This window comes from Procambarus clarkii, chromosome 94, assembly GCF_040958095.1.
Source record: "Procambarus clarkii isolate CNS0578487 chromosome 94, FALCON_Pclarkii_2.0, whole genome shotgun sequence".
Classification (NCBI taxonomy): Eukaryota; Metazoa; Arthropoda; class Malacostraca; order Decapoda; family Cambaridae; genus Procambarus; species Procambarus clarkii.
In genome coordinates, this window is record NC_091243.1 from 2,572,255 (window position 1) to 2,598,021 (window position 25,767).

General features: G+C 44.9%; 1 protein-coding gene across 1 annotated transcript; it reads left to right on the forward strand.

Moving 5' to 3' along the window:
* The first annotated feature begins 393 nt into the window (after positions 1–393).
* Positions 394–25,427, forward strand: LOC138360016 (heat shock protein 75 kDa, mitochondrial-like). Its single transcript, XM_069319914.1, has 3 exons — positions 394–432; positions 21,565–21,706; positions 25,201–25,427. Exons 2-3 carry the CDS (start codon positions 21,619–21,621, stop codon positions 25,353–25,355), a joined length of 243 nt encoding a protein of 80 aa, XP_069176015.1. The 5' UTR covers positions 394–432; positions 21,565–21,618; the 3' UTR covers positions 25,356–25,427.
* The last annotated feature ends 340 nt before the right edge of the window (positions 25,428–25,767 follow it).

Genomic DNA, 25,767 nt, shown 5'->3' on the forward strand with positions numbered 1-25,767 from the left:
ACTTTTAACTAAGGTTAGCTAAAGGTTTGTTTTAGTGGAAAACCCTAATAAGGTAATGTGTTTCTATGTAACTTTAAAAGAACATTGATGCTAAACAATAGCCTCATGAGTCGGAGACAAAAATGTATTCCGTTAGGCTATTGCAGTCTTATCAGTCTTGCCTACTCGCTATTGTTGATACAATCTGTAATTAATCTCCATTGCAATTTCACCTTTTCCAGTGATTGGTTCCAGTGTTCTTGAAATTCATAATTGTATTTTCCTACTCGATTGTATTTGAAATAAACTGTTTATACTTACCCTGTTGCTACATAGCCTTCCTGGTTTGGTGCATTCTTTTGATAATTACTTATACTTGCCCTTAATATATGTAAACAATATTTTTTCAGGAGTGTGGCACGTGTGGATAAGTATTGGATCAGAGGAGTCAAGGTAAAGTTAACAACTAGTTCTGGGGAGGAGCGGGTGGAACTAGATGGACGTAGAAAACTTCACATTCTTGTTACACTAACACTGGTTTGTGCCTCGGAGAGGCTGCAGGATCCAGTAAGTTCAGTAGAACTTCGGTTTCAACTCCTTTTGACCATGTCGTAGCTCAGTCGATTACGGCAGCGTCTGGGAAGCTCTCGGATGCAGGTTTGAATCCTCGTCCCGGCCCTTGTGGATTTGTACACTCTTGTTAACAGGCTGAGAGCTTTTCTTTCCCATAGATTTATTTATAGAAGAGTTAGCAATAAGTCGGCTGGGTTTATTAACGTATTGTTTTTAGGTCCCATTTAGATTATGCCGTTCAGTTTTGATCGCCATGCTAAAGAATGGACATAATTCACTAGAACACGTCAGTTAGGATGACAAAGTTAATCCCGCAAATTAGAAAGCTTCCGTATGAAGAGATGTTGGAAAAACCTTAACGTGACATGATTGAAGTGTACAAGTAGATGAATGGGCATAACAAGGAAGCTATTGATAAGGCTTTAAATGAAGATAAGTTCAGATTTAGGAAATACCTGGGTAAATACTGGTTTGGTAACTGGGTTGTGGATTTGTGGAACAAATTACTGGATCATGTGCAGACAACGAGTCACAATAACGTGGCTGAAGTATGTTGACCAGACCACACACTAGAAGGTGAAGGGACAACGACGTTTCGGTCCGTCCTGGACCATTCTCAAATTGATTGTGGATCATACTATTGGATCACTGGATCCATATTATTGGATCATAATAGGCATTGGAATCTTTGATTGGTTGAAGCTTAGGTTAGACGTATATGAATGAGTGTAGGTGGATTTAAATAGGAAGTGCCACGTGCAGGACAATAGGCCATCTGCAGTTTCTTGACTTACGTTCTACTAGTTTACACTCAGAACGCGACTCTCCAATCAGCTTACATCTGTATCCTCAATTGCTGCTAGGTGATCAAGGGCAAACATTTAACCTTGAATGTTTAATACAAACCAAACGATGGGTAGCAAAGATGTATAATAAGGTAAAAGCTGGGTGGCGAGGCAAGTTTTGGGGTAGTGAAGACTTAGAATATTGTTCAATGTGGGTGACAAAGACTTGCTGTGAAGAGTAGGTAAAGAATAAATTGAGAGATAGGAGAATTATCTTAAGATTAGACTTGGACTGGCTGGCATATGCATTATATATCATTAATGCATATGCCAGGGGGGGGGGGGAGATCTCCTCAAAGGCATAAACTGCTAGGTCAGGTCATCCACAAACCCATATCCAATGACTCCAAGGTCATGGGAAGCTTGACCTTCCCATGAAGTTGGAGGATTGTTGGGGGGTTTGTGGATTTGGAATGAGGGAAGAGGCGGGCTGGATGAGGCAGTTTTTGTCTTGGGAAGTATTTGTAATCATTTTATTTAGAGATGAGTGTGAGCAGAAATGACACGCTATAGAAGTCATTTATAGTAAAGATGATAATGTATTTTCCAAATGAGAAAAAATTATGCGTGGCGAAAACTTAAGTTGAGATAAAAGTATGTTGTCAACAGCTCTACAATAAAAGATTTCGATGTGGAAGAGATTCCCGCCCGAAAGGTCAGCCATCTTGGCGCGCAGTTAGAACGCTCCTGGCTGGACTTTCTTTCCACTCCTCGCCTGGAGCTCATCTTTGAATTCAGCTGGCTTTTTTGGGCCAGTGTGTGCTCACTGCAGCTATCCAGGGGCTCATAGCTTCGGGGGAGGCCGGAGCCTCCCTAATGGACGCCATATTTTGGAGCCAAATTCTGGCTCTATGCACGTATTCGCAGTTTGATATTACGACTTTTTATACCCAAAATATGCCAAGTGCTGAAAGCGGCGTTTGGTCACATTTGTCCCAATCCCCCCTGCAGTTTTAAAAGTGTCCCAAAGATCCCAATATCGAGGCCTGAGCCATATTTTGGAGCCAAATTCTGGCTCTCTGCACGTATTCACAGTTTGAAATTACGACTTATTATACCCAACATATGCCAAGTACTGAAAGCGGCAATGAGTCATATTTTGCACAAACTCACCTGCAGTTTTCAAAATATCCCAAACATCCCAATTTCGAGGCCTGAGCCATATTTTGGAGCCAAATTCTGGCTCTCTGCACGTATTCGCAGTTTGAAATTCCGACTTTTTATACCCAACATATGCCAAGTACTGAAAGCGGCGTTTGGTCACATTTGTCCCAATCCCCCCTGCAAAGCCTGTACCCGGGCCATTTCTGGGCCTGTTCCCGGGCCATTTCTGGGCCTGTACCCGGGCCATTTCTGGGCCTGTACCCGGGCCATTTTGTGGGCCTGTACCCGGGCCATTTCTGGGCCTGTACCTGGGCCATTTCTGGGCCTGTACCCGGGCCATTTCTGTGCCTGTACCCGGGCCATTTCTGGGCCTGTACCCGGGCCATTTCTGGGCCTGTACCCGGGCCATTTCTGGGCCTGTAACCGGGCCATTTCTGGGCCTGTACCCGGGCCATTTCTGGGCCTGTACCCGGGCCATTTCTGGGCCTGTACCCGGGCCATTTCTGGGCCTGTACCCGGGCCATTTCTGGGCCTGTACCCGGGCCATTTCTGGGCCTGTACCCGGGCCATTTCTGGGCCTGTACCCGGGCCATTTCTGGGCCTGTACCCGGGCCATTTCTGGGCCTGTAACCGGGCCATTTCTGGGCCTTTACCCGGGCCATTTCTGGACCTGTACCCGGGCCATTTCTTGGCCTGTACCCGGGCCATTTCTGGGCCTGTACCCGGGCCATTTCTGGGCCTGTACCCGGGCCATTTCTGGGCCTGCACCCGGGCCATTTCTGGGCCTGCACCCTGGCCATTTCTGGGCCTGCACCCGGGAGATTTCTGGGCCTGCATCCGGGCCATTTCTAGGCCTGCACCCGGGCCATTTCTGGGCCTGCACCCAGGCCATTTCCCGGGCCAAGTTGGGTATAAAAATTCGTAATTTCAAACTGCGAATACGTGCAGAGAGCCAGAATTTGGCTCCAAAATATGGCTCAGGCCTCAAAATTGAGATGTTTGGGATATTTTGAAAACTGCAGCGAGGTTTGGGACAAATGTGACCAAACGCAGCTTTCAGTACTTGGCATAAGTTGGGTATAAAAGTCGTAATTTCAAACTGCGAATATGTGCAGAGAGCCAGATTTTGGCTCCAAAATATGTCTCAGGCTACAAAATTGGGATATTTGGGATATTTTGAAAACTGCAGGGGAGTTTGTGCAAAATGTGACTCACTGCCGCTTTTAGTACTTGGCATATGTTGGGTATAAAAAGTTGAATTTCAAAATGCGAATACGTGCAGAGAGCCAGAATTTGGCTCCAATATATGGCTCAGGCCTCGAAATTGGGATGTTTGGGATATTTTGAAAACTGCAAGGGAGTTTGTGCAAAATGTGACTCACTGCCGCTTTCAGTACTTGGCATATGTTGGGTATAAAAAGTCGTAATATCAAACTGCGAAAAAGTGCAGAGAGCCAGAATTTGGCTCCAAAATATGGCTCAGGCCTCGAAATTGAGATGTTTGGGATATTTTGAAAACTGCAGGGAGGTTTGGGACAAATGTGACCAAACGCAGCTTTCAGTATTTGGCATAAGTTGGGTATAAAAAGTCGTAATTTCAAACTGCGAATACGTGCAGAGAGCCTGAATTTGGCTCCAAAATATGGCTCTGGCCTCGAAATTGGGATATTTAGGATATTTTGAAAACTGCAGAGGAGTTTGTTCAAAATGTGACTCACTGCCGCTTTCAGTACTTGGCATATGTTGGGTATAAAAAGTCGTAATTTCAAACTGCGAATACGTGCAGAGAGCCAGAATTTGGCTCCAAAATATGGCTCAGGCCTCGAAATTTGGTTGTTTGGGATATTTTGAAAACTGAAGGGGGGTTTGGGTCAAATGTGACCAAACGCCGCTTTCAATACCTAGCATATGTTGGGTATAAAAAGTCGTAATTTCAAACTGCGAATACGTGTAGAGAGCCAGAATTTGGCTCCAAAATATGGCTCAGGCCTCGAAATTGAGATGTTTGGGATATTTTGAAAACTGCAGCGAGGTTTGGGACAAATATCACCAAACGCAGCTTTCAGTACTTGGCATATGTTGTGTATAAAAAGTCGTAATTTCAAACTGCGAATACGTGCAGAGAGCCAGAATTTGGCTCCAAAATATGGCTCAGGCGTCAAAATTGGGATATTTGCGATATTTTGACAACTGCAGGGGAGTTTGTGCAAAATGTGACTCACTGCTGCTTTCAGTACTTGGCATATGTTGGGTATAAAAAGTCGTAATATCAAACTGCGAATAAGTGCAGCGAGACAGAATTTGGCTCCAAAATATGGCTCAGGCTTCGAAATTCGGATGTTTGGGATATTTTTAAAACTGCAGGGAGGTTTGGGACAAATGTGACCAAACGCCACATTCCATACTTGGCATATGTTGGGTATAAAAAGTCGTAATTTCAAACTGCGAATACGTGCAGAGAGCCAGAATTTGGCTCCAAAATATGGCTCAGGCCTCGAAATTGGTATATTTAGGATATTTTGAAAACTGTACAGGAGTTTGTTCAAAATGTGACTCACTGCCGCTTTCAGTACTTGGCATATGTTGGGTATAAAAAGTCGTAATTTCAAACTGCGAATACGTGCAGAGAGCCAGAATTTGGCTCCAAAATATGGCTCAGGCCTCAAAATTGGGATATTTGGGATATTTGACAAATGCAGGGGAGTTTGTGCAAAATGTGACTCACAGCCGCTTTCAGTACTTGGCATATGTTGGGTATAAAAAGTCGTAATTTCAAACTGCGAATACGTGCAGAGAGCCAGAATTTGGCTCCAAAATATGGCTCTGGCCTCGAAATTGGGATGTTTGGGATATTTTGAAAACTGAAGAGAGGTTTGGGTCAAAAGTGACCAAACGCCACTTTCCATACTTGGCATATGTTGGGTATAAAAAGTCGTAATTTCAAACTGCGAATACGTGCAGAGAGCCAGAATTTGGCTCCAAAATATGGCTCAGGCCTCGAAATTGGGATATTTAGGATATTTTGAAAACTGTTGAGGAGTTTGTTCAAAATGTGACTCACTGCCGCTTTCAGTACTTGGCATATGTTGGGTATAAAAAGTCGTAATTTCAAACTGCGAATACGTGCAGAGAGCCAGAATTTGGCTCCAAAATATGGCTCAGGCCTCGAAATTTGGATGTTTGGGATATTTTGAAAACTGAAGGGAGGTTTGGGTCAAAAGTGACCAAACACCACTTTCAATACCTGGCATATGTTGGGTATAAAAAGTCGTAATTTCAAACTGCGAATACGTGCAGAGAGCCAGAATTTGTCTCCAAAATATGGCTCAGGCCTCGAAATTGAGATGTTTGTGATATTTTGAAAACTGCAGCGAGGTTTGGGACAAATGTGACCAAACGCAGCTTTCAGTACTTGGCATAAGTTGGGTATAAAAGTCATAATTTCAAACTGCGAATATGTGCAGAGAGCCAGATTTTGGCTCCAAAATATGTCTCAGGCCACAAAATTGGGATATTTGGGATATTTTGAAAACTGCAGGGGAGTTTGTTCAAAATGTGACTCACTGCCTCTTTCAGTACTTGGCATATGTTGGGTATAAAAAGTCGAATTTCAAAATGCGAATATGTGTAGAGAGCCAGAATTTGGTTCCAATATATGGCTCAGGCCTCGAAATTGGGATGTTTGGGATATTTTGAAAACTGCAGGGGAGTTTGTGCAAAATGTGACTCACTGCCGCTTTCAATACTTGGCATATGTTGGGTATAAAAGGTCGTAATTTCAAACTGCGAATATGTGCAGAGAGCCAGAATTTGGCTCCAAAATATGGCTCAGGCCTCGAAATTGGGATGTTAGGGATATTTTGAAAACTGCAGGGAGGTTTGGGACAAATGTGACCAAACGCCGCTTTCAGTACTTGGCATATGTTGGGTATAAAAAAGTCGTAATTTCAAACTGCGAATACGTGCAGAGAGCCAGAATTTGGCTCCAAAATATGGCTCAGGCTTTGAAATTGGGATGCTTGGGATATTTTGAAAACTGCAGGGAGGTTTGGGACAAATGTGACCAAACGCCGCTTTCAATACTTGGCATATGGTGGGTATAAAAAGTCGTAATTTCAAACTGCGGATACGTGCAGAGAGCCAGAATTTGGCCCCAATATATGGCTCAGGCCTCAAAATTGGGATATTTGGGATATTTTGACAACTGCAGGGGAGTTTGTGCAAAATGTGACTCACTGCCGCTTTCAGTACTTGAAATATTTTGGGTATAAAATGTCGAATTTCAAACTGCGAATACGTGCAGAGAGCCAGAATTTGGCTCCAATATATGGCTCAGGCCTCGAAATTGGGATGTTTGGGATATTTTGAAAACTGCAGGATAGTTTGTGCAAAATGTGACTCACTGCCGCTTTCAGTACTTGGCATATGTTGGGTATAAAAAGTCGTAATATCAAACTGCGAATAAGTGCAGAGAGCCAGAATTTGTCTCCAATATATGGCTCAGGCCTCGAAATTGGGATGTTTGGGATATTTTGAAAACTATAGGGAGGTTTGGGTCAAAAGTTACCAAACACCGCTTTCAATACCTGGCATATGTTGGGTATAAAAAGTCGTAATTTCAAACTGCGAATACGTGCAGAGAGCCAGAATTTGTCTCCAAAATATGGCTCAGGCCTCGAAATTGAGATGTTTGTGATATTTTGAAAACTGCAGCGAGGTTTGGGACAAATGTGACCAAATGCAGCTTTCAGTACTTGGCATAAGTTGGGTATAAAAGTCATAATTTCAAACTGCGAATATGTGCAGAGAGCCAGATTTTGGCTCCAAAATATGTCTCAGGCCACAAAATTGGGATATTTGGGATATTTTGAAAACTGCAGGGGAGTTTGTGCAAAATGTGACTCACTGCCTCTTTCAGTACTTGGCATATGTTGGGTATAAAAAGTCGAATTTCAAAATGCGAATATGTGCAGAGAGCCAGAATTTGGCTCCAATATATGGCTCAGGCCTCGAAATTGGGATGTTTGGGATATTTTGAAAACTGCAGGGGAGTTTGTGCAAAATGTGACTCACTGCCGCTTTCAGTACTTTGCATATGTTGGGTATAAAAAGTCGTAATTTCAAACTGCGAATACGTGCAGAGAGCCAGAATTTGGCTCCAAAATATGGATCAGGCCTCGAAATTTGGATGTTTGGGATATTTTGAAAACTGAAGGGAGGTTTGGGTCAAAAGTGACCAAACACCGCTTTCAATACCTGGCATATGTTGGGTATAAAAAGTCGTAATTTCAAACTGCGAATACGTGCAGAGAGCCAGAATTTGTCTCCAAAATATGGCTCAGGCCTCGAAATTGAGATGTTTGTGATATTTTGAAAACTGCAGCGAGGTTTGGGACAAATGTGACCAAACGCAGCTTTCAGTACTTGGCATAAGTTGGGTATAAAAGTCATAATTTCAAACTGCGAATATGTGCAGAGAGCCAGATTTTGGCTCCAAAATATGTCTCAGGCCACAAAATTGGGATATTTGGGATATTTTGAAAACTGCAGGGGAGTTTGTTCAAAATGTGACTCACTGCCTCTTTCAGTACTTGGCATATGTTGGGTATAAAAAGTCGAATTTCAAAATGCGAATATGTGTAGAGAGCCAGAATTTGGTTCCAATATATGGCTCAGGCCTCGAAATTGGGATGTTTGGGATATTTTGAAAACTGCAGGGGAGTTTGTGCAAAATGTGACTCACTGCCGCTTTCAATACTTGGCATATGTTGGGTATAAAAGGTCGTAATTTCAAACTGCGAATATGTGCAGAGAGCCAGAATTTGGCTCCAAAATATGGCTCAGGCCTCGAAATTGGGATGTTTGGGATATTTTGAAAACTGCAGGGAGGTTTGGGACAAATGTGACCAAACGCCGCTTTCAGTACTTGGCATATGTTGGGTATAAAAAAGTCGTAATTTCAAACTGCGAATACGTGCAGAGAGCCAGAATTTGGCTCCAAAATATGGCTCAGGCTTTGAAATTGGGATGCTTGGGATATTTTGAAAACTGCAGGGAGGTTTGGGACAAATGTGACCAAACGCCGCTTTCAATACTTGGCATATGGTGGGTATAAAAAGTCGTAATTTCAAACTGCGGATACGTGCAGAGAGCCAGAATTTGGCCCCAATATATGGCTCAGGCCTCAAAATTGGGATATTTGGGATATTTTGACAACTGCAGGGGAGTTTGTGCAAAATGTGACTCACTGCCGCTTTCAGTACTTGGCATATTTTGGGTATAAAATGTCGAATTTCAAACTGCGAATACGTGCAGAGAGCCAGAATTTGGCTCCAATATATGGCTCAGGCCTCGAAATTGGGATGTTTGGGATATTTTGAAAACTGCAGGATAGTTTGTGCAAAATGTGACTCGCTGCCGCTTTCAGTACTTGGCATATGTTGGGTATAAAAAGTCGTAATATCAAACTGCGAATAAGTGCAGAGAGCCAGAATTTGTCTCCAATATATGGCTCAGGCCTCGAAATTGGGATGTTTGGGATATTTTGAAAACTGAAGGGAGGTTTGGGTCAAAAGTTACCAAACACCGCTTTCAATACCTGGCATATGTTGGGTATAAAAAGTCACAATTTCAAACTGCGAATACGTGCAGAGAGCAAGAATTTGGCTCCAAAATATGGCTCAGGCCTCGAAATTGAGATGTTTGGGATATTTTGAAAACTGCAGCGAGGTTTGGGACAAATGTGACCAAACGCAGCTTTCAGTACTTGGCATAAGTTGGGTAAAAAAGTGGTAATTTCAAACTGCGAATACGTGCAGAGAGCCAGAATTTGCCTCCAAAATATGGCTCAGGCATCGAAATTGGGATATTTCGAAAACTGCAGGGGAGTTTGTGCAAAACGTGACTCATTGCCGCTTTCAGTACTTGGCATATGTTAGGTATAAAAAGTCGTAATTTCAAACTGGGAATACTTGCAGAAAGCCAGAATTTGACTCCAAAATATGGCTCAGGAATCGAAATTGGGAAGTTTGGGTTATTTTGAAAACTGCAGGGGAGTTTGTGCAAAAAATGAGTCACTGCCGCTTTCAGTACTTGGCATATGATGGGTATAAAAAGTCGTAATATCAAACTGCGAATACGTGCAGAGAGCCAGAATTTGGCTCCAAAATATGGCTCAGGCCACAAAATTGGAAAATTTGGGATATTTTGAAAACTGCAGGGGAGTTTGTGCAAAATGTGACTCACTGCTGCTTTCAGTACCTGGCATATGTTGGGTATAAAAAGTCGAATTTCAAAATGCGAATACGTGCAGAGAGCCAGAATTTGGCTCCAATATATGGCTCAGGCCTCGAAATTGGGATGTTTGGGATATTTTGAAAACTGCAGGGGAGTTAGTGCAAAATGTGACTCACTGCCGATTTCCGCATCTCACATCTCACATGCATCTCACTGATGCATTTCACCAACTGTGCCCACTCTCAAGCTAAACGAAATTTCTTTCATCCTAAACCTGCTTCCAACACTAGTAGCACTGTACTATGCCTTCCCTTCATATCTGAACTCAAAACTTTTACCAATACCTTTCGTCCTCTTGACATTAAACTCGCCTTTCGACAAACTAACACACTTCGTAGCAATCTAGTTCACACTGCTCCTCCTGCTTCTAATGCTGCTGGTGTCTACTCAATTTCCTGTTCATCTTGTCCTCTCCAATACTTTGGTGAAACTGGCTGTGGACTCTTCCCTTTCACAGTATATACTCAAATGCTCTAATCTTTCTAACAAACGTGACTTAACATAAGCTTTTCCCCTTCCATTTCTTTCTTTCTCTTTCCTTTTCTTTCTCTCTTCTCCCTTTTTCTGTTCATTGTCTTCTCCTACGCTCCCTTGCTATCCTCTTCTTTTTCCTATTACTATCTCCTTCGGTGGTTATAATAGGAGCTGACTCGTTTGGGCTAATAGGCCTACTGCAGTTCTCATTACTACTATCCCCTACACCTGACTTTCCTCCTCAGCTCTCTCCTGCCTATTTATTGCCTGTCCCTACCTCCTCATCACAATCGACTTCAGAATGGTCCAGGACGGACCGAAACGTCGTCGTCCCTTCAATTTCTAGTGTGTGGTCTGGTCAACATACTTCAGCCACGTTATTGTTACTCATCGTTGAGAGGCGGGCCGAAAGAGCAAAAGCTCAACCCCCGTAAAAACACAACTAGTAAACACACGTACGCGTCTTACTCTGTTTAATTTCTTTGATGCTCTACCTTCCTTCAAACGGCCTTTTCGCGCATTTGAATCTTCCCTTCTTGCCGCCAAGCGTCGAAAGAACCAGCTCAGGTTTCTTAAAGACTGTCTTGCTGAGCAAGTTCTCCCTCATTCTTTATGTCACTTTCTCCAGTTCAACACTTCGGGACCTCCTTTCCCTGAACATGCCCGCCTTCTTCTTCAAGAACTTATTCATGCCACCTCCTTGCAAGTTGACGAGGCTTTTCTTGCTGTTCGTCAACAGCAACGCTTTCTGTCCTCTTCTCTTCCCAGTGATCTATGCATTATCATTTTTCCAATTGCATTTGACACTGCTCACGTCTCCTCTTCCCACCACTCCTCCACACTACACAACAAACTACTTGGCAAACTACATGGTTCAGTACTTGGCATATGTTGGGTATAAAAAGTCGTAATTTCAAACTTCGAATACGTGCAGAGAGTCAGAATTTGACTCCAAAATATTGCTCAGGCCTCGAAATTGGGAAGTTTGGGATATTTCGAAAACTGCAGGGGAGTTTGTGCAAAATGTGACTCACTGCCGCTTTCAGTACTTGGCATATGTTGGGTATAAAAATCGTAATATCAAACTGCGAATACGTGCAGAGAGCCAGAATTTGGCTCCAAAATATGGCTCAGGCCTCGATATTGTGATGTTTGGGATATTTTGAAAACTGCTGGGAGGTTTGGGACAAATGTAACCAATCGCCGCTTTCAGTACTTGGCATATGTTGGGTATAAAAAAGTCGTAATTTCAAACTGCGAATACGTGCAGAGAGCCAGAATTTGGCTCCAAAATATGGCTCAGGCCTCAAAATTAGGATATTTGGGATATTTCGAAAACTGTAGGTGAGTTTGTGCGAAATGTGAATCACTGCCGCTTTCAGGACTTGGCATGTGTTGGGTATAAAATGTCGTAATTTCAAACTGCGAATACGTGCATAGAGCCAGAATTTGGCTCCAAACATTTGCTCAGGCCTCGAAATTGGGATGTTTGAGATATTTTGAAAACTTGAGGGGGGGTTTTGGGACAAATGTGACCAAATGCTGCTTTCAGGACTTGGCATATGTTGGGTATAAAAAGTCGTAATTTCAAACTTCGAATACGTGTTGAGAGCCAGAATTTGGCTCCAAAATATAGCTCAGGTCTCAAAATAGGGATATTTGGGATATTTCGAAAACTGCAGGGGAGTTTGTGCGAAATGTTACTCACTGCCGCTCTCAGGACTTGGCATATGTTGGGTATAAAATGTCGTAATTTCAAACCGCGAATACGTGCATAGAGCCAGAATTTGGCTCCAAAATATGGCTCAGGATTCGAAATTGGGATGTTTGGGATATTTTGAAAACTGCAGGGGGGGTTTTGGACAAATGTGACCAAACGCCGCGTTCAGTACTTGGCATATGTTGGGTATAAAAAAGTCGTAATTTCAAACTGCGAATACGTGCAGAGAGCCAGAATTTGGCTCCAAAATATGGCTCATGCCTCGAAATTGGGATGTTTGGGATATTTTGAAAACTGCAGGGAGGTTTGGGACAAATGTGACGAAACGCCGCTTTCAGTACTTTGCATATGTTGGGTATATAAATTCGTAATTTCAAACTGCGAATACGTGCAGAGAGCCAGAATTTGGCTCCAAAATATGGCTCATGCCTCGAAATTGGGATGTTTGGGATATTTTGAAAACTGCATGGAGGTTTGGGACTAATGTGACCAAATGCCAATTTCAGTACTTGGCATATGTTGGGTATAAAAAGTCGTAATTTCAAACTTCGAATACGTGCAGAGAGCCAGAATTTGGCTCCAAAATATGGCTAAGGCCTCAAAATTGGGATATTTGGGATATTTCGAAAACTGCAGGGGAGTTTGTGCGAAATGTGACTCACTGCTGCTTTCAAGACTTGGCATATGTTGGGTATAAAATGTCGTAATTTCAAACCGCAAAAACGTGTATTGAGCCAGAATTTGGCTCCAAAATATGGCTCAGGCCTCGAAATTGGGATATTTTGAAAACTGCAGGGGGGGGGTTTGGGACAAATGTGACCAAACGACGCTTTCAGTACTTGTTATATGTTGGGTATAAAAAAATCGTAATTTCAAACTGCGAATACGTGCATAGAGCCAGAATTTGGCTCCAAAATATGGCTCAGGCCTCGAAATTGGGATGTTTGGGATATTTTGAAAACTGCAGGGAGGTTTGGGACAAATGTGACGAAACGCCGCTTTCAGTACTTGACATATGTTGGGTATATAAATTCGTAATTTCAAACTGCGAATACGTGCAGAGAGCCAAAATTTGGCTCCAAAATATGGCTCATGCCTCGAAATTGGGATGTTTGGGATATTTTGAAAACTGCAGGGGGGGTTTGGGACAAATGTGACCAATCTCCGCTTTCAGTACTTGGCATATATTGGGTATAAAAAAGTCGTAATTTCAAACTGCAAATACGTGCAAAGAGCCAGAGTTCCACTCCAAAATATGGCTCAGGCCTCGAAATTGGGATGTTTGGGATATTTTGAAAACTGCAGGGGAGTTTGTGCAAAATGTGACTCACTGCCGCTTTCAGTACTTGGCATATGTTGGGTATAAAAATCGTAATAACAAACTGCGAATACGTGCTGAGAACCAGAATTTGTCTCCAAAATATGGCTCAGGCCTCGATATTGTGATGTTTGGGATATTTTGAAAACTGCTGGGAGGATTGGGACAAATGTAACCAAACGCCGCTTTCAGTACTTGGCATATGTTGGGTATTAAAAAGTCATAATTTCAAACTGAGAATACGTGCAGAGAGCCAGAATTTGGCTCCAAAATATGGCTCAGACCTCGAAATTGGGATGTTTGGGATATTTTGAAAACTGCAGGGGGGATTGAGATAAATGTGACCAAACGCCGCTTTCAGTACTTGGCATATGTTGGGTATAAAAAAGTGGTAATTTCAAACTGCGAATACTTGCAGAGAGCCAGAATTTGGCTCCAAAATATGGCTCAGGCCTTAAAATTTGGATATTTGGGATATTTCGAAAACTGCAGGTGAGTTTGTGCGAAATGTGACGCACTGCCGCTTTCAGGACTTGGCATATGTTGGGTATTAAATATCGTAATTTCAAACCGCGAATACGTGCAGGGAGCCAGAATTTGGCTCCAAAATATTGCTCATGCCTCGAAATTGGGATGTTTGAGATATTTTAAAACTGCAGGGGGGGTTTGGGATAAATGTGACCAAACGCCGCTTTCGGTACTTGGCATATGTTGGGCATAAAAAAGTCGTATTTTCAAACTGCGAATACGTGCAGAAAGCTAGAATTTGGCTCCAAAATAATGTTCAGGCCTCGAAATTGGGATGTTTGGGATATTTTGAAAACTGCAGGGAGGTTTGGGACAAATGTGATGAAACGCCGCTTTCAGTACTTGGCATATGTTGGGTATATAAATTCGTAATTTCAAACTGCGAATATGTGCAGAGAGCCAGAATTTGGCTCCAAAATATGGCTTATGCCTCGAAATTGGCATGTTTGGGATATTTTGAGAACTGCAGGGGGGGTTTAGGACAAATGTGACCAAACTCCGCTTTCAGTATTTGGCAAATATTGGGTATAAAAAAGTCGTAATTTCAAACTGCAAATACGTGCAAAGAGCCAGAGTTTGGCTCCAAAATATGGCTCAGGCCTCGAAATTGGGATGTTTGGGATATTTCGAAAACTGCAGGGGAGTTTGTGCAAAATGTGACTCACTGCCGCTTTCAGTACTTGGCATATGTTGGGTATAAAAATCGTAATATCAAACTGCGAATACCTGCAGAGAGCCAGAATTTGGCTCCAAAATATGGCTCAGGCCTCGATATTGTGATGTTTGGGATATTTTGAAAACTGCTGGGATGTTTGGGACAAATGTAACAAAACGCCGCTTTCAGTACCTGGCATATGTTGGGTATAAAAAAGTCGTAATTTCAAACTGCGAATACGTGCAGAGAGCCAGAATTTGGCTCCAAAATATGGAGCTGCCTCAATATAAACTGCCTCATCCAGCCCGCCTCTTCCCTCATTCCAAATCCACAAACCCTCCAACTCCAACTCCAAGAGGGAAAAGGCGGGCTGGATGAGGCAGTTTTTGTCTTTGGAAATATTTGTAATCATTTTATTTAGAGATGAGTGTGAGCAGAAATGACACACTATAGTAGTAATTTATAGTGAAGATAATAATGTTTTTTCCAAATGAGAAAAAATTATGCGAGGCGAAAACTGGCATAATACATGCCAGATAAAAGTAGGTTGGCAACAACTCCACACTAAAAGATTTGGTTGTGGAGGAGATTCCCGCCCAAAGGTCGGCCATCTTGGCGCGCAAATTGAACGCCCCTGGCTGGACTTTCTTTCCACACCTCGCCTGGGGCTCATCTTTGAATTCAGATGGCTTTTTTGGGCCAGTGTGTGCTCACTGCCGCTACCCTGGGGCTCACAGCACCGGGGGAGGCCGGAGCCTCCCTAATGGACGCCTCCCCGAACGGGGGCGCCATGTACGTTGACAGCAAGTCCCAGAGAGAAAAACGTCTGCTGGAAAATGAATCGGCTGATGCTGCGCCAAAGCGAGATGCTAAGAGAATGTCTTTGCCTTTAGAAGACCTTTCTCTTGTGGTACCTCATTCCTCGTTTGTGGTTGTCCTAATCCAGTCAGAATCAGCTCAGTGCGTGGTTGCAAATCCTCGTACCTTAGGTGCAGCAATTGAGGCTTCGGTATTGTGGCCACATTGCCTGCCTGAGTCCGTGCGTACCCTGGGTAGGAGTGCAGCACTGAAGCTACACATAAAAAAGGAGGCTCTATCACACATCCGTTTATCCGACATTATTAAGTTGGGGACTGGCCTGTCAGGTGCCGACAGGTATTGTCGCAGGAGCAGTCTCGGGGCCGGTATGGGAAGATTGGCCCAATGTCCAGAGTGTTGATGTGGATAACATCCAGACCGCTCTGCATGTGTTATGGGGTGCATCAGCGGGATTATTGGAAGTTACCAGGATTCGCGGAGCAGCAAACCCGACATCCGTGGTCCGTGTAAAGTTCGATGGGCCCCTCCCTGATCGGGTGGCACTACACAGGACCTCGTATCAGGTCCAGCCCTACAACTTCCCTGTGTTACGATGTTACGCTTTTTATCTATTGGGCAACAGTCGCGTCGCCTGCCGTAATGCAGCACACTGTGCAAACTGCGGCAAAACAGGCCATACAGACAGATATAACGGTGGGTGCTCTGATGCACCTCGCTGTCTTTTATGCCATGACCATCACAAGATTACGTCCAAGAGTTGCCTGGTATATCTTGAGGTTGCCCGGTATATCTTGAGGCCCTCCGGTTGGACATCGATCATAAAACAGCGGAGACCCCTCGACAGGAGCTGCTCCAGAGGTTGCACGCTCTCAATCAGCCTATCGCTTCTTCTCGCCTCCAGGTTTCCCCTGGTCGGGCCTCATCACAAGTAAGAACTAGCAGACCCTCTTGCCTGTCCCAGTCACATGCCTCATACGCCCAGGTTGCTAATCAATTTTCCCTCCTGGGTAGCCTTGACATGGACGGAAACTCATCCACGGATACAGACATGGACGCTCAGTCTCGGCTGGAGCCTGGCACTCGACACCCTCCTGCCTCTCCTCAAAGAAGACAACACCGGCGTCGTCGACACACCCATCGATCAGGAGGTACTGCTCCATCAGACAGCCCTGACGATCCTCTGGTCCCCCAGGCACTTTCCCAGGGGATTGTGACACCGGTGGAACATGAGGCCCAGAGCGAAGCACCTACCAGTCGCTGGCGCCGTCAAGAGAGTTCGCGAGCCGAACAATGATCAACAGCCTTTGGACTGGCTGTCATTGATACCACACATTTTACTTTGTATGAGGGTTTTAAGGCTTTTTCTGGTGGTTTCCCTTTTGGAGACGTCTGTGCACAGGTGGTCAAAAAGTGAGCTGTTGTATTTCAGGGTAAATGGAGCCCCATCCTGAGAATACTGTGGTGTTTTGGAATGCCCACTCCCTTTTTAAGAAGACGCAAATAATATGCAATTTTATCGCCAGCGCAACACCGTTGATCGTGGGATTCTGTGAGACTTGGCTTACTGACGACCTTTGCTTCACGGTGTTGGGGTATTCGGTCTATTGACAAGATCGGCCAGTACGGAGTGGAGGGGGACTTGCCCTCTTGGTCAGCGACTCAGTTCCTAGCTCCTTGCACCGCATTCACTCCTTCCCGGGTGGGCATTTAGAATTAAGAAGAACCCACCGCCGCTTTCAGTAATTGACATATTTTCGGTATAAAAAGGGTGGAATTTCAAATTGCGAATACGTGCAGAGAGCCAGATTTTGGCTCCAAAATGTGGCTCTGGCGTCGAATTAGGAATGTTTGGGATATTTTGAAAACTGCAGGGGGGTTTGGGCAAAATGTGACCCACCGCCACTTTCAGTAATTGGCATATGTTTGGTATAAAAAGTCGGAATTTCAAACTGCGAATAGGTGCAGAGAGCCAGAGTTTGGGTTCAAAATATGGCTCAGGTATCGAATTTGGGATGTTTGGGATATTTTGAAAACTGCAGAGGGGTTTGGGCAAAATGTGACCCAATGCTGCTTTCAGTAATTGGCAGATTTTTTGCATAAAAAGTCGGAATTTCAAACTGAGAATAGGTGCAGAGAGCCAGAATTTGGATCCAAAATATGGCTCAGGTATCGAATTTGGGATGTTTGGGATATTTTGAAAACTGCAGGGGGGTTTGGGCAAAATGTGACCCTCCGCCGCTTTCAGTAATTGGCGTACCCCTTGCCAACAGGTGTCTAGGGGTAAAAGGGAATAAAACACTGCATAACTTGGGGAAACAATGTATCTACGCTAAGGTTGACAAACATAACAATTAAATAATACAGATAATAGTCAGAAATATTCTTTAGCATGCAATAATATAAATAAAATCCTTATTGAGCAATGAGCAATCACACCAGCACATGAATTCTAATTTGGGAAAATACACAATCATCTAACCAGAGAATTAACCGAGTATTAGCTAAAATAACTATTACCAAGGACTTAACTTAAAATATGTCTCCTCTCGACCAAAGCTGCCAGCCTCTGCCCAAGCGTCGGATCCCAGGGCAGGCGTCTACCACAATATCAACTAAACATCTACATAAACTATTGTAGAAATTCTACTAACAAAATGTAGTACTAATATTCAAATCATTATTAATCATAAGAGTAAATAATAATGTTACATTACTCAATATAGTTTACTGGCAAACAATAATAAGAATTAGTCAAGGTTGAACTATACTCACTCGCTTGACATCAAGTTCCCACACTGGCCACATCCAAATATGGTCAACCCCCCACACGGAGAAACCAACATGAAAATACTTGCAAAAGCCTCATACAATATAATGCAACTCAGGCACACAACAGCATGCTACAATATATAACATACAAGAATCTAATATCATCCAAGTGGATACTATAATAATTATAGAACAAGACAATAGTAATATAAGCATCAGGAGAAATGTTAGAATCCTAGTAAGATTCGTAACAATAGGACTCGGGGTCGAAGGTGTCACTTACTTGACAGGCAGCATAACGGAGGCAAAAACATTGAGCGTTGCCCTGACACAAGGGGACGGAGCAACCTTCAAACTCTCAAAAAGTGAGTGGGGACCCAGGGGTCGCATCCATTGGACCCCTTTCACCCCTACAGGGCCTCCCAGGGCCCTAAGACAGGTTTTGTTAAGGGTAAGCCCAGCCAGGGTACTGCTAACTGGCACCCAAGTCTACCAAACAAATTTCTAAAACTGAACCCCCGGGACGTGTCCACTCAAGGGGGCCAAGCAGGGGGAACCACCGAACCCAGGAGGTCAGGGTCCTAATATAACAGGGGGCAGGGGAACAAAAGCAGGCCCCCCCCCACTAGGTATAAAAGCAGGCCCCCCCACTAGGTACAAAAGCAGGCCCCCCCCCCAGGGTACAAAAGCAGGCCCCCCCCACTAGGTACAAAACCCGGCCCCCCCACTAGGTACAAAAAAATGAAAAGAAAAACCCTGCAAGAGGACAAAGGTACCCAGAAGGAACAGAGCCGGCCACTGTAATATGTGAAAACTAGATGCGCAGTACCCTGTGCTCCTACCAGTGCAGAAACTACCAGTTACTCCAAGGTAAAAAGCGAGGAGGAAACCCCCCAACACTCCCAGGGCGGTCAATTACCGAGCAGCAAAAGACCAACAGAGGTAGTTCCCAAGGTGCCTTGTGGAAGACAACCCCAGTCCCCAAGGGCTGGGGCACTCAGCACTCAGTACAGGGCACTCGGTACAGGGCACTCGGGGAAGGGAACCCTAAGCACATGCAGCCCGAGTACCTGTGAATATTAGATTATTACTCCCAGCTCACACGCCACTGTAAGAGCAGTACTGAACACAAGGCATAGCACAACAGAGAATCTGGAACTGGAGCCACACGACTGAGCCTTATCACATCAGCCGAGAACTTGGGTGTGGATCGCTGGCATGAGGGGTCTGGGGCTCCCCCTTCCCCCTCCCGGGGGTTGGGGGGGGGGGAGCTGCACAGACAAGTGACACGGCACATGTGACATCATGCTCGTTTTCATTTGGGGAGTTGAGTTCACTCGTTAGTTTCAGTAGTGGTTTTAACCAGAAGAGGGGCTTGTTTTGAGGCGCTTGCCTTTCTTGGTGCCTGGCCTGATCAATGGCAGACATAGAATGCTCCAAATCACATGTGCAGTTCTATAGGCCATTGCTCCTCGTGCCTCATTGAGGGGGCCAGGCTCTGGCTCGTGGTCCCTGGGAGGCCTAAAACTTCATTCACACTGATGCCAAAGTGTAATAATACTGTATACATATCTGCCTGGATAGCTCTGGGGAGCTTCCGGGCTCTCACCTAGAAAATGACGTTTCATTACATTCAAAGCTGGTTTTTTATTGTGTTGTGTGATGGAACAAAAAAGGAGTTCCCAGAAACCTTGGCAAGATGAGAAGGCTCAACTGTGTCTACACTCGAATTGAAAGGGACAACCCTCGTAGCTGCCGAAGGGATATCCCAAAGAAAAACCCCAACCCTAAACCTGCTACTGGGCCAGGGGCAGGGGAAAAGAAGGGCAAACCCCCTGCCCAAAGGAGAAAGAAGGAAAAGGAGGTATGAACAAAATCACCGCCTATTCCATGAGACAAGCATCATTTGCTAGCCCCGGACCTCAAACCGGGGACACAACCTTGACTGCTGCAATCCAGGAACTAAAGACACCAGCAGTTGCTGCCAGAAGCCCCTCCAAAATTGGCAGAGTAGAGCAACTTGAAGGGAGCATCCGCTTCATGACTCGGGGCCAAAGGTGTCACAGACCCAACATGTAGCAGTGGAGGCAGAAAAACTGAACATTGCCACAAAGCATGGATGGTGCGCAACCCAGAAATTTGCTCGAAGTGAGAGCAGGGATGGTGGGTGGATCACAAGGACCACCAAACCCATAGGGGTTTTCCAGGGCTTGCAGGGTGAATGTTCCCTGCAGGTATGCCCAGGCACTGTTATCGCCATGGTGGTAACTCCTATATAATTGTATAGGTTTCCCCTATTAACACCCAATACCACCAGAAAGAGCAAGAGAGAAACCAAAAAAGGGAACATCCATGCCTAGACACTAGGTAAACCTAATAAGTCAGGAATGGCACAAATAAACCCCCCTTAGAGGAATGAGGGCACAATGAAAAATAAAGGCCATAAAAGGACCGAATTACCAATTAAGTACCACTAACTCTCAAGATACCCGACCGTGGAACACAGGAGAATAGCAGACCAAACCAGGTATGGTAATCTGGAAGGCCTACCTCAGTGCGCCCCACCAGCATATAAACACACTCGACCCAAGGAGAGACTGACAATCCAAGACAATAAGCTTACCTTCAGGGCGAGAGCCACCACAAGCATGGAGACCCCTTTAGGGAGTGAACCCTGAAAACGCAAGGACAGCACTTAATGAGCGCACATGGAAGGTAGCCCTGGGCACATGCAGCTCTAAGAACACTAAACTCCTGGCTCACGTTGCACAACCATACACAGAAAAAGCCTCGAGGGCAAAACACCACTGAGCTGAAACCAAGACCAGAGCCAGAACAATGAGAGAGGAACTAGGCACATACATCTCAGCATTAGAACTGAGGGTGGAGCAGTTGGCTGACACCTGACTGCCTCCCTCCTTCCCCCAAATGTTGAGGGAGGTGGAGGCAAATGAGCTAGCTCAAGTTTCATGAATTTTCAATTGTTTGTTTACATTGTCGTTCATTTAGTGGTTTTGAGGCTGTGGTCTATTTTGTTGCATTGATTTTCTAGGTGCCTTGCTTTGGTGGTGGCAAACAGAAATAAGTTGACATAATTTTTTTCATAACTGTCTTTGCTCCCTGCACCTGTGAGGTGGGTCAGGTTCTGTCAATACGAACTCCACAACTGATGGCACCTTGTAGTTTGGTACTATATCAGTATAGTAGCTTCAGGGAGCCATTAGGGGCTTTCCCCTGAACAAAATAGGTTTTGGAAATAATAAGACTCAAATAGTAGTTATATCATCTAAGACTAGCCGGTGTGGAACTGTTCCAGGTCTAAAACAGACTTACTTGTTCATCCACACCTTAATCTCTGAACCATTTAGGTTTAAGGTGTTCCACTCAATACAATAATTTAGTGATGTTTGCAATGCTGGACAGTTCTTAGAATTATGATACTGAGGATATAACAGTTAATGTGTTTCTTTTTTCTCCTGTGCAGGAACGCAATGTGGAAGTGTTATTCTGCTACGAGGCCTATGATGAAGCAGTTCTCATGCAGCTACGGGAATTCACTAACAGGAAAATTGTTTCTGTAGAGAAAGAAATGCGTCAGGATAAAGAAGCAGTTGATAACGAAGGAAGTAAGAAACTTAACAACTATTGTATAACTTCTCTAACTGGCTGCTAAAACGACATAGAAAAACATTATGTTTATAAGTTTTCATTCATTCTTTGGTGAAAATTTTAAAATAAATCTGATATTACTGCTAATTCCCCTCCTCTTTTAATTTGTATATTAATGTGAAATAACTGGTGTCCCATAATTTTCTGTTCTCGTAATTTTCCAATTGTCTACATTCATCTACAATCTGGATCAATTAAAATTCCATAATGCCCATTGAATCTTTGCACACAAGTGCATTCAAATAATTAATTTGATTTTTAATACTGCTTTTGTTATTGTATTTTCTGTGAGGGAAATTGTCAGCTCTCTGAAGCTATCACACAGAATAACTGCCATACTACTAGGTGTCATCAGTTGCAGAGTTCTGTTGGCCTTCTGTGGACTATGAGAAAAAAGTCCACTACGGGCTCACCATAGCCTGTGCTACTTGGAACTTTTTGTTCCAAGGAGCGAATCTTATACAACAAAACAACTATGAGCCAGATCCTGGCTCATAGTTGTTCTCACCCCACCCCTCAGAGAGGACCAGGGAGCAATAGCCTGTGAACACTTTAAATAAATGTAAAGTTTATCATCTTTTCCACCATCCAAGGGAAGGCTCCTAGCAAGATAAGCAAATCAAAACAGACTACCGCATGGTTAAAACGAAACCGTAGCCTAAAATTTCCCAAACGAACTCCCCACAATGAAAACAAAATTTTGTAAAACTAGCCCCCCCCCCCTTCACTAGTCTGCCTCCCCCTTCTTCACTAGTCTGCCCCCCCCCCTCTTCTTCACTAGTCTGCCCCCCCCTTCTTCACTAGTCTGCCGTCCCCCCCTCTTCTTCACTAGTCTGCCCCACCCTCTTCTTCACTAGTCTGCCCCCCCCTTCTTCACTAGTCTCCCCCCCCCCTTCTTCACTAGTCTGCCCCCCCCCCTCTTCTTCACTAGTCTGCCCCCCCCCTCTTCTTCACTAGTCTGCCCCCCCCCCTCTTCTTCACTAGTCTGCCCCCCCCCCTTCTTCACTAGTCTGCCCCCACCCACCTGCCTGGGTCAGCCAGGCCGTGCAGAGTCTAGTTCTATACTGATGTCCGGGCCTGGTAGTCACTTTGCTCTGGCTCTGGTATCCGTTTTCTTTGGTGTTTTTGCTTTTGAGGCGGTGTGTTCCTATAGGGATGTGTGCGTGAGCCAGGAGTTTAGTGTACTGGAACTGCATGTGCTCAGGGTTTCCTTCCCTGTGCGCTCTGTAAGTACTAGCCTTGCATGGTGAAGGTTATCTTTCCCTGGGGGCATTCAGTCAACACTCCTTTCAGGGGGGCTTCCTCACTTGTGGTGGTCCTCGTCCTTAAGGTAAACCTTTAATCTGTGTTATTAAATAAATTAAATATATTAAAGCCTTTAATAAGTAAATCTGTGACTTTGTTTTTCCTTGGTTTGGAAGTGTTTTGGTTGGTGGGGAGCATTGTGGTCTGTGTGACCAGTTATTTTGTTAAAACAAGCTGTGCCGAAGCTTCTCCCAGGCTACTCATACTCCTACTGAGGGGGGGGGGGGTATTTTCATACTCATGCATGGTATTTTTATGCAGGAGTGGGATATTTCATACCTGTACGTTTTTAGACTTGGGTTCGACTCCCTCTCAATTTTGCTTTCGGGGTTCCTTTGGGTTTCCCTGGGGGTAGGCATCTTTCTGGAGGTTTCTGTCCTCATGTCTTCCCCTTTGGAGGAGCATGAGCTTCTGTTGTGTGGCCCAGTTTTTTCCTTGGCTTTGGCCCTGGCCTGTTTTGAGTTCAGGTCCTTCTTATCCTATTTGGTACAGTCCAAGGTTTTTCGGTCGTTCTGTCTAGCAGACACCCCATTGTTTTTCTCACTTTTCTTGGCGCGGCTTTGCCGATCCCTGCATGCTGGAGTGGCGTGGACTTGGGAAAGTGTTCTAGGTTTTAAAGGGTCTCGACTTTGAGCCCCTTGATGCCTATCTTTGGCTCCGCCCTTTCTCACAAAAGTTAGTGAGCTGCAGCTTCATGTTATTTCCCTCGCTGTTGCCATTGTTTGTGGTGGATTACCTTCGGGCCTGTCGGCACTTGGATTCTGTCGTAGGCTTGCTGAGCCTCCTTGAGCTCCTTCCAGATTGGCTCTCAGAGAATGTCCGGGTGCTCTGCTCTGGCCAGGAAGAGAGCTATGCCCATGAGTTGGTCGAGGTAGGCCATAGGTGGAGTCTGAGGCCGGGTTGCATGTGCCACCTGGAGTGGCTTCATCTGTAATGGGTCGACGCCGCACTTGCCCTGCTCGTAATGCCTCAGGATTTGCACCGGCACTTTAGCAGTTTGTCCCACTTCTTTTCTAGCAAAGAATGAGATGGCTGCTTTCCGGAGGGGCCTTGGGTTGTTGATGCTTGGTTGGTCAGGCTGTGGGTGCATCATGTGTTGTTTGGTTGCGGCTCTCCACCGTCATTTGCGCGCCACGGCTTCTGTGTCGGGTTACTCGCTTTGGGTTGATCCGGTCTCCCTCCTTCCCTTTTCCAGGGTTCGATTCTCCCAGGTCGTCTGTAGGGTTATTCGGTCTAGCCACCCTACGGTCTATCCCCGTGGCCACGTCATTCGTAAGTGTGCTGCTCATTGCTGCCGTCTTCGGTAACATGTCTTGGGCCGAGATTCGGGTGCGGAGATTTTGGCGGTCGGACAGGGTCCTGGCAGCGTGCTACTTGGTCAATGACCCGAGGCCTGTGTTGCTTTGGGTCGATGGTTGCAGCTAGTTGTCTCGACTTCGCTTTGAGGGGTGAGTGCCAACTGCCTCTGGGGTAAGTCCCTCATGTTTTTGTCGTTTGGTAAGTAGCTCTGAGGAGCTTTGGGGAGCCGGAGGGGCTCCGCTAGAAAACCAGCGTTGAATGTAATGAAATGCCATTTTCTGGGCGAGACCCGGAGGCTCCCCGGCATCCCTCCCTCCCTCCCTCCCTCTGGTCGGCAGTTTTTTGCATGTTTTGACATCCAGCCTCAGAACTGAAGGGTGGATAGCCGGCGTAGGGGGTCTGAGGCTCCCACCAGCTGTGCAGAAAGCGGCACGGCGACGTGTGACGTCATGCTCGTTTCTTTTAGGGGGAGTTCTATCCACTTGTTCGGCTTGTGGTATCAATAATTTCACCAGAATAGGGGTTTGTTTTGGGATGCTTACCTTTCTGGGTGCCTGACCTGGTCGATGGCAGACATAGAATGCTTCCAACCACACGAGGGTTTCTATAGGCCATTGCTCCCCATGCCTGGCCCCCTCTCTGAGGGGGCCAGGTTCTGCCTCGTGGTCCCCGGTAGGCCCACAGAACTCCATACACATGACTGATGCCAAAGGCTGACATTAGCATATCAGCCTAGTAAGCTCCGGGGAGCCTCCAGGTCTCACCCAGAAAATGGCGTTTCATTACATTCAACTCTGGGTTTTTATTGCATATAACATATAAATTGTGTCCAATTTTTTTTTTACAGTGTCAGCTGAGAGTAGTCTTCGTCGTTCCGAAGCAACTGAATTCATGGACTGGCTAAAAACTGTGTTGGCTGGACGATGTTGGGGAGTGAAGGCTACTTCTCGTCTGGAGTCGCATCCATGTGTCATCACTGTGGAAGAGATGGGTGCAGCATGACACTTCGTACACACTCAATTTACACAGTACCCGAAGACACCAGATACTCACTTTTGCAGCCACAGTTGGAAATTAATCCAAGGTATGAATTTTTGTTTTGGCTTGTAATAGAGAGGGAACATTGACTTCCTTTAAGCCTCAGCTCTCTCTCTCTGACTTGGTCCTCTCTCATTCCTGTTAATCCACTCCATATTTCCTGTATTACAAGTGATGTGGAAAGCATGGGGGATTTTTGTTTATATTGCAGAATGGTGACTGATAGGGGCTTAGTGCATGATGCTTTCCTACTAATCCAGACCCACTCAAATGAACCGCTATATTTAGATCAACAACACTGCTGATCTATGATTCATCCAGCGTCTAATGTCACTTAGTGGAGAGATTTAGCAAGAGGTCAGCAGCAGATCAACTT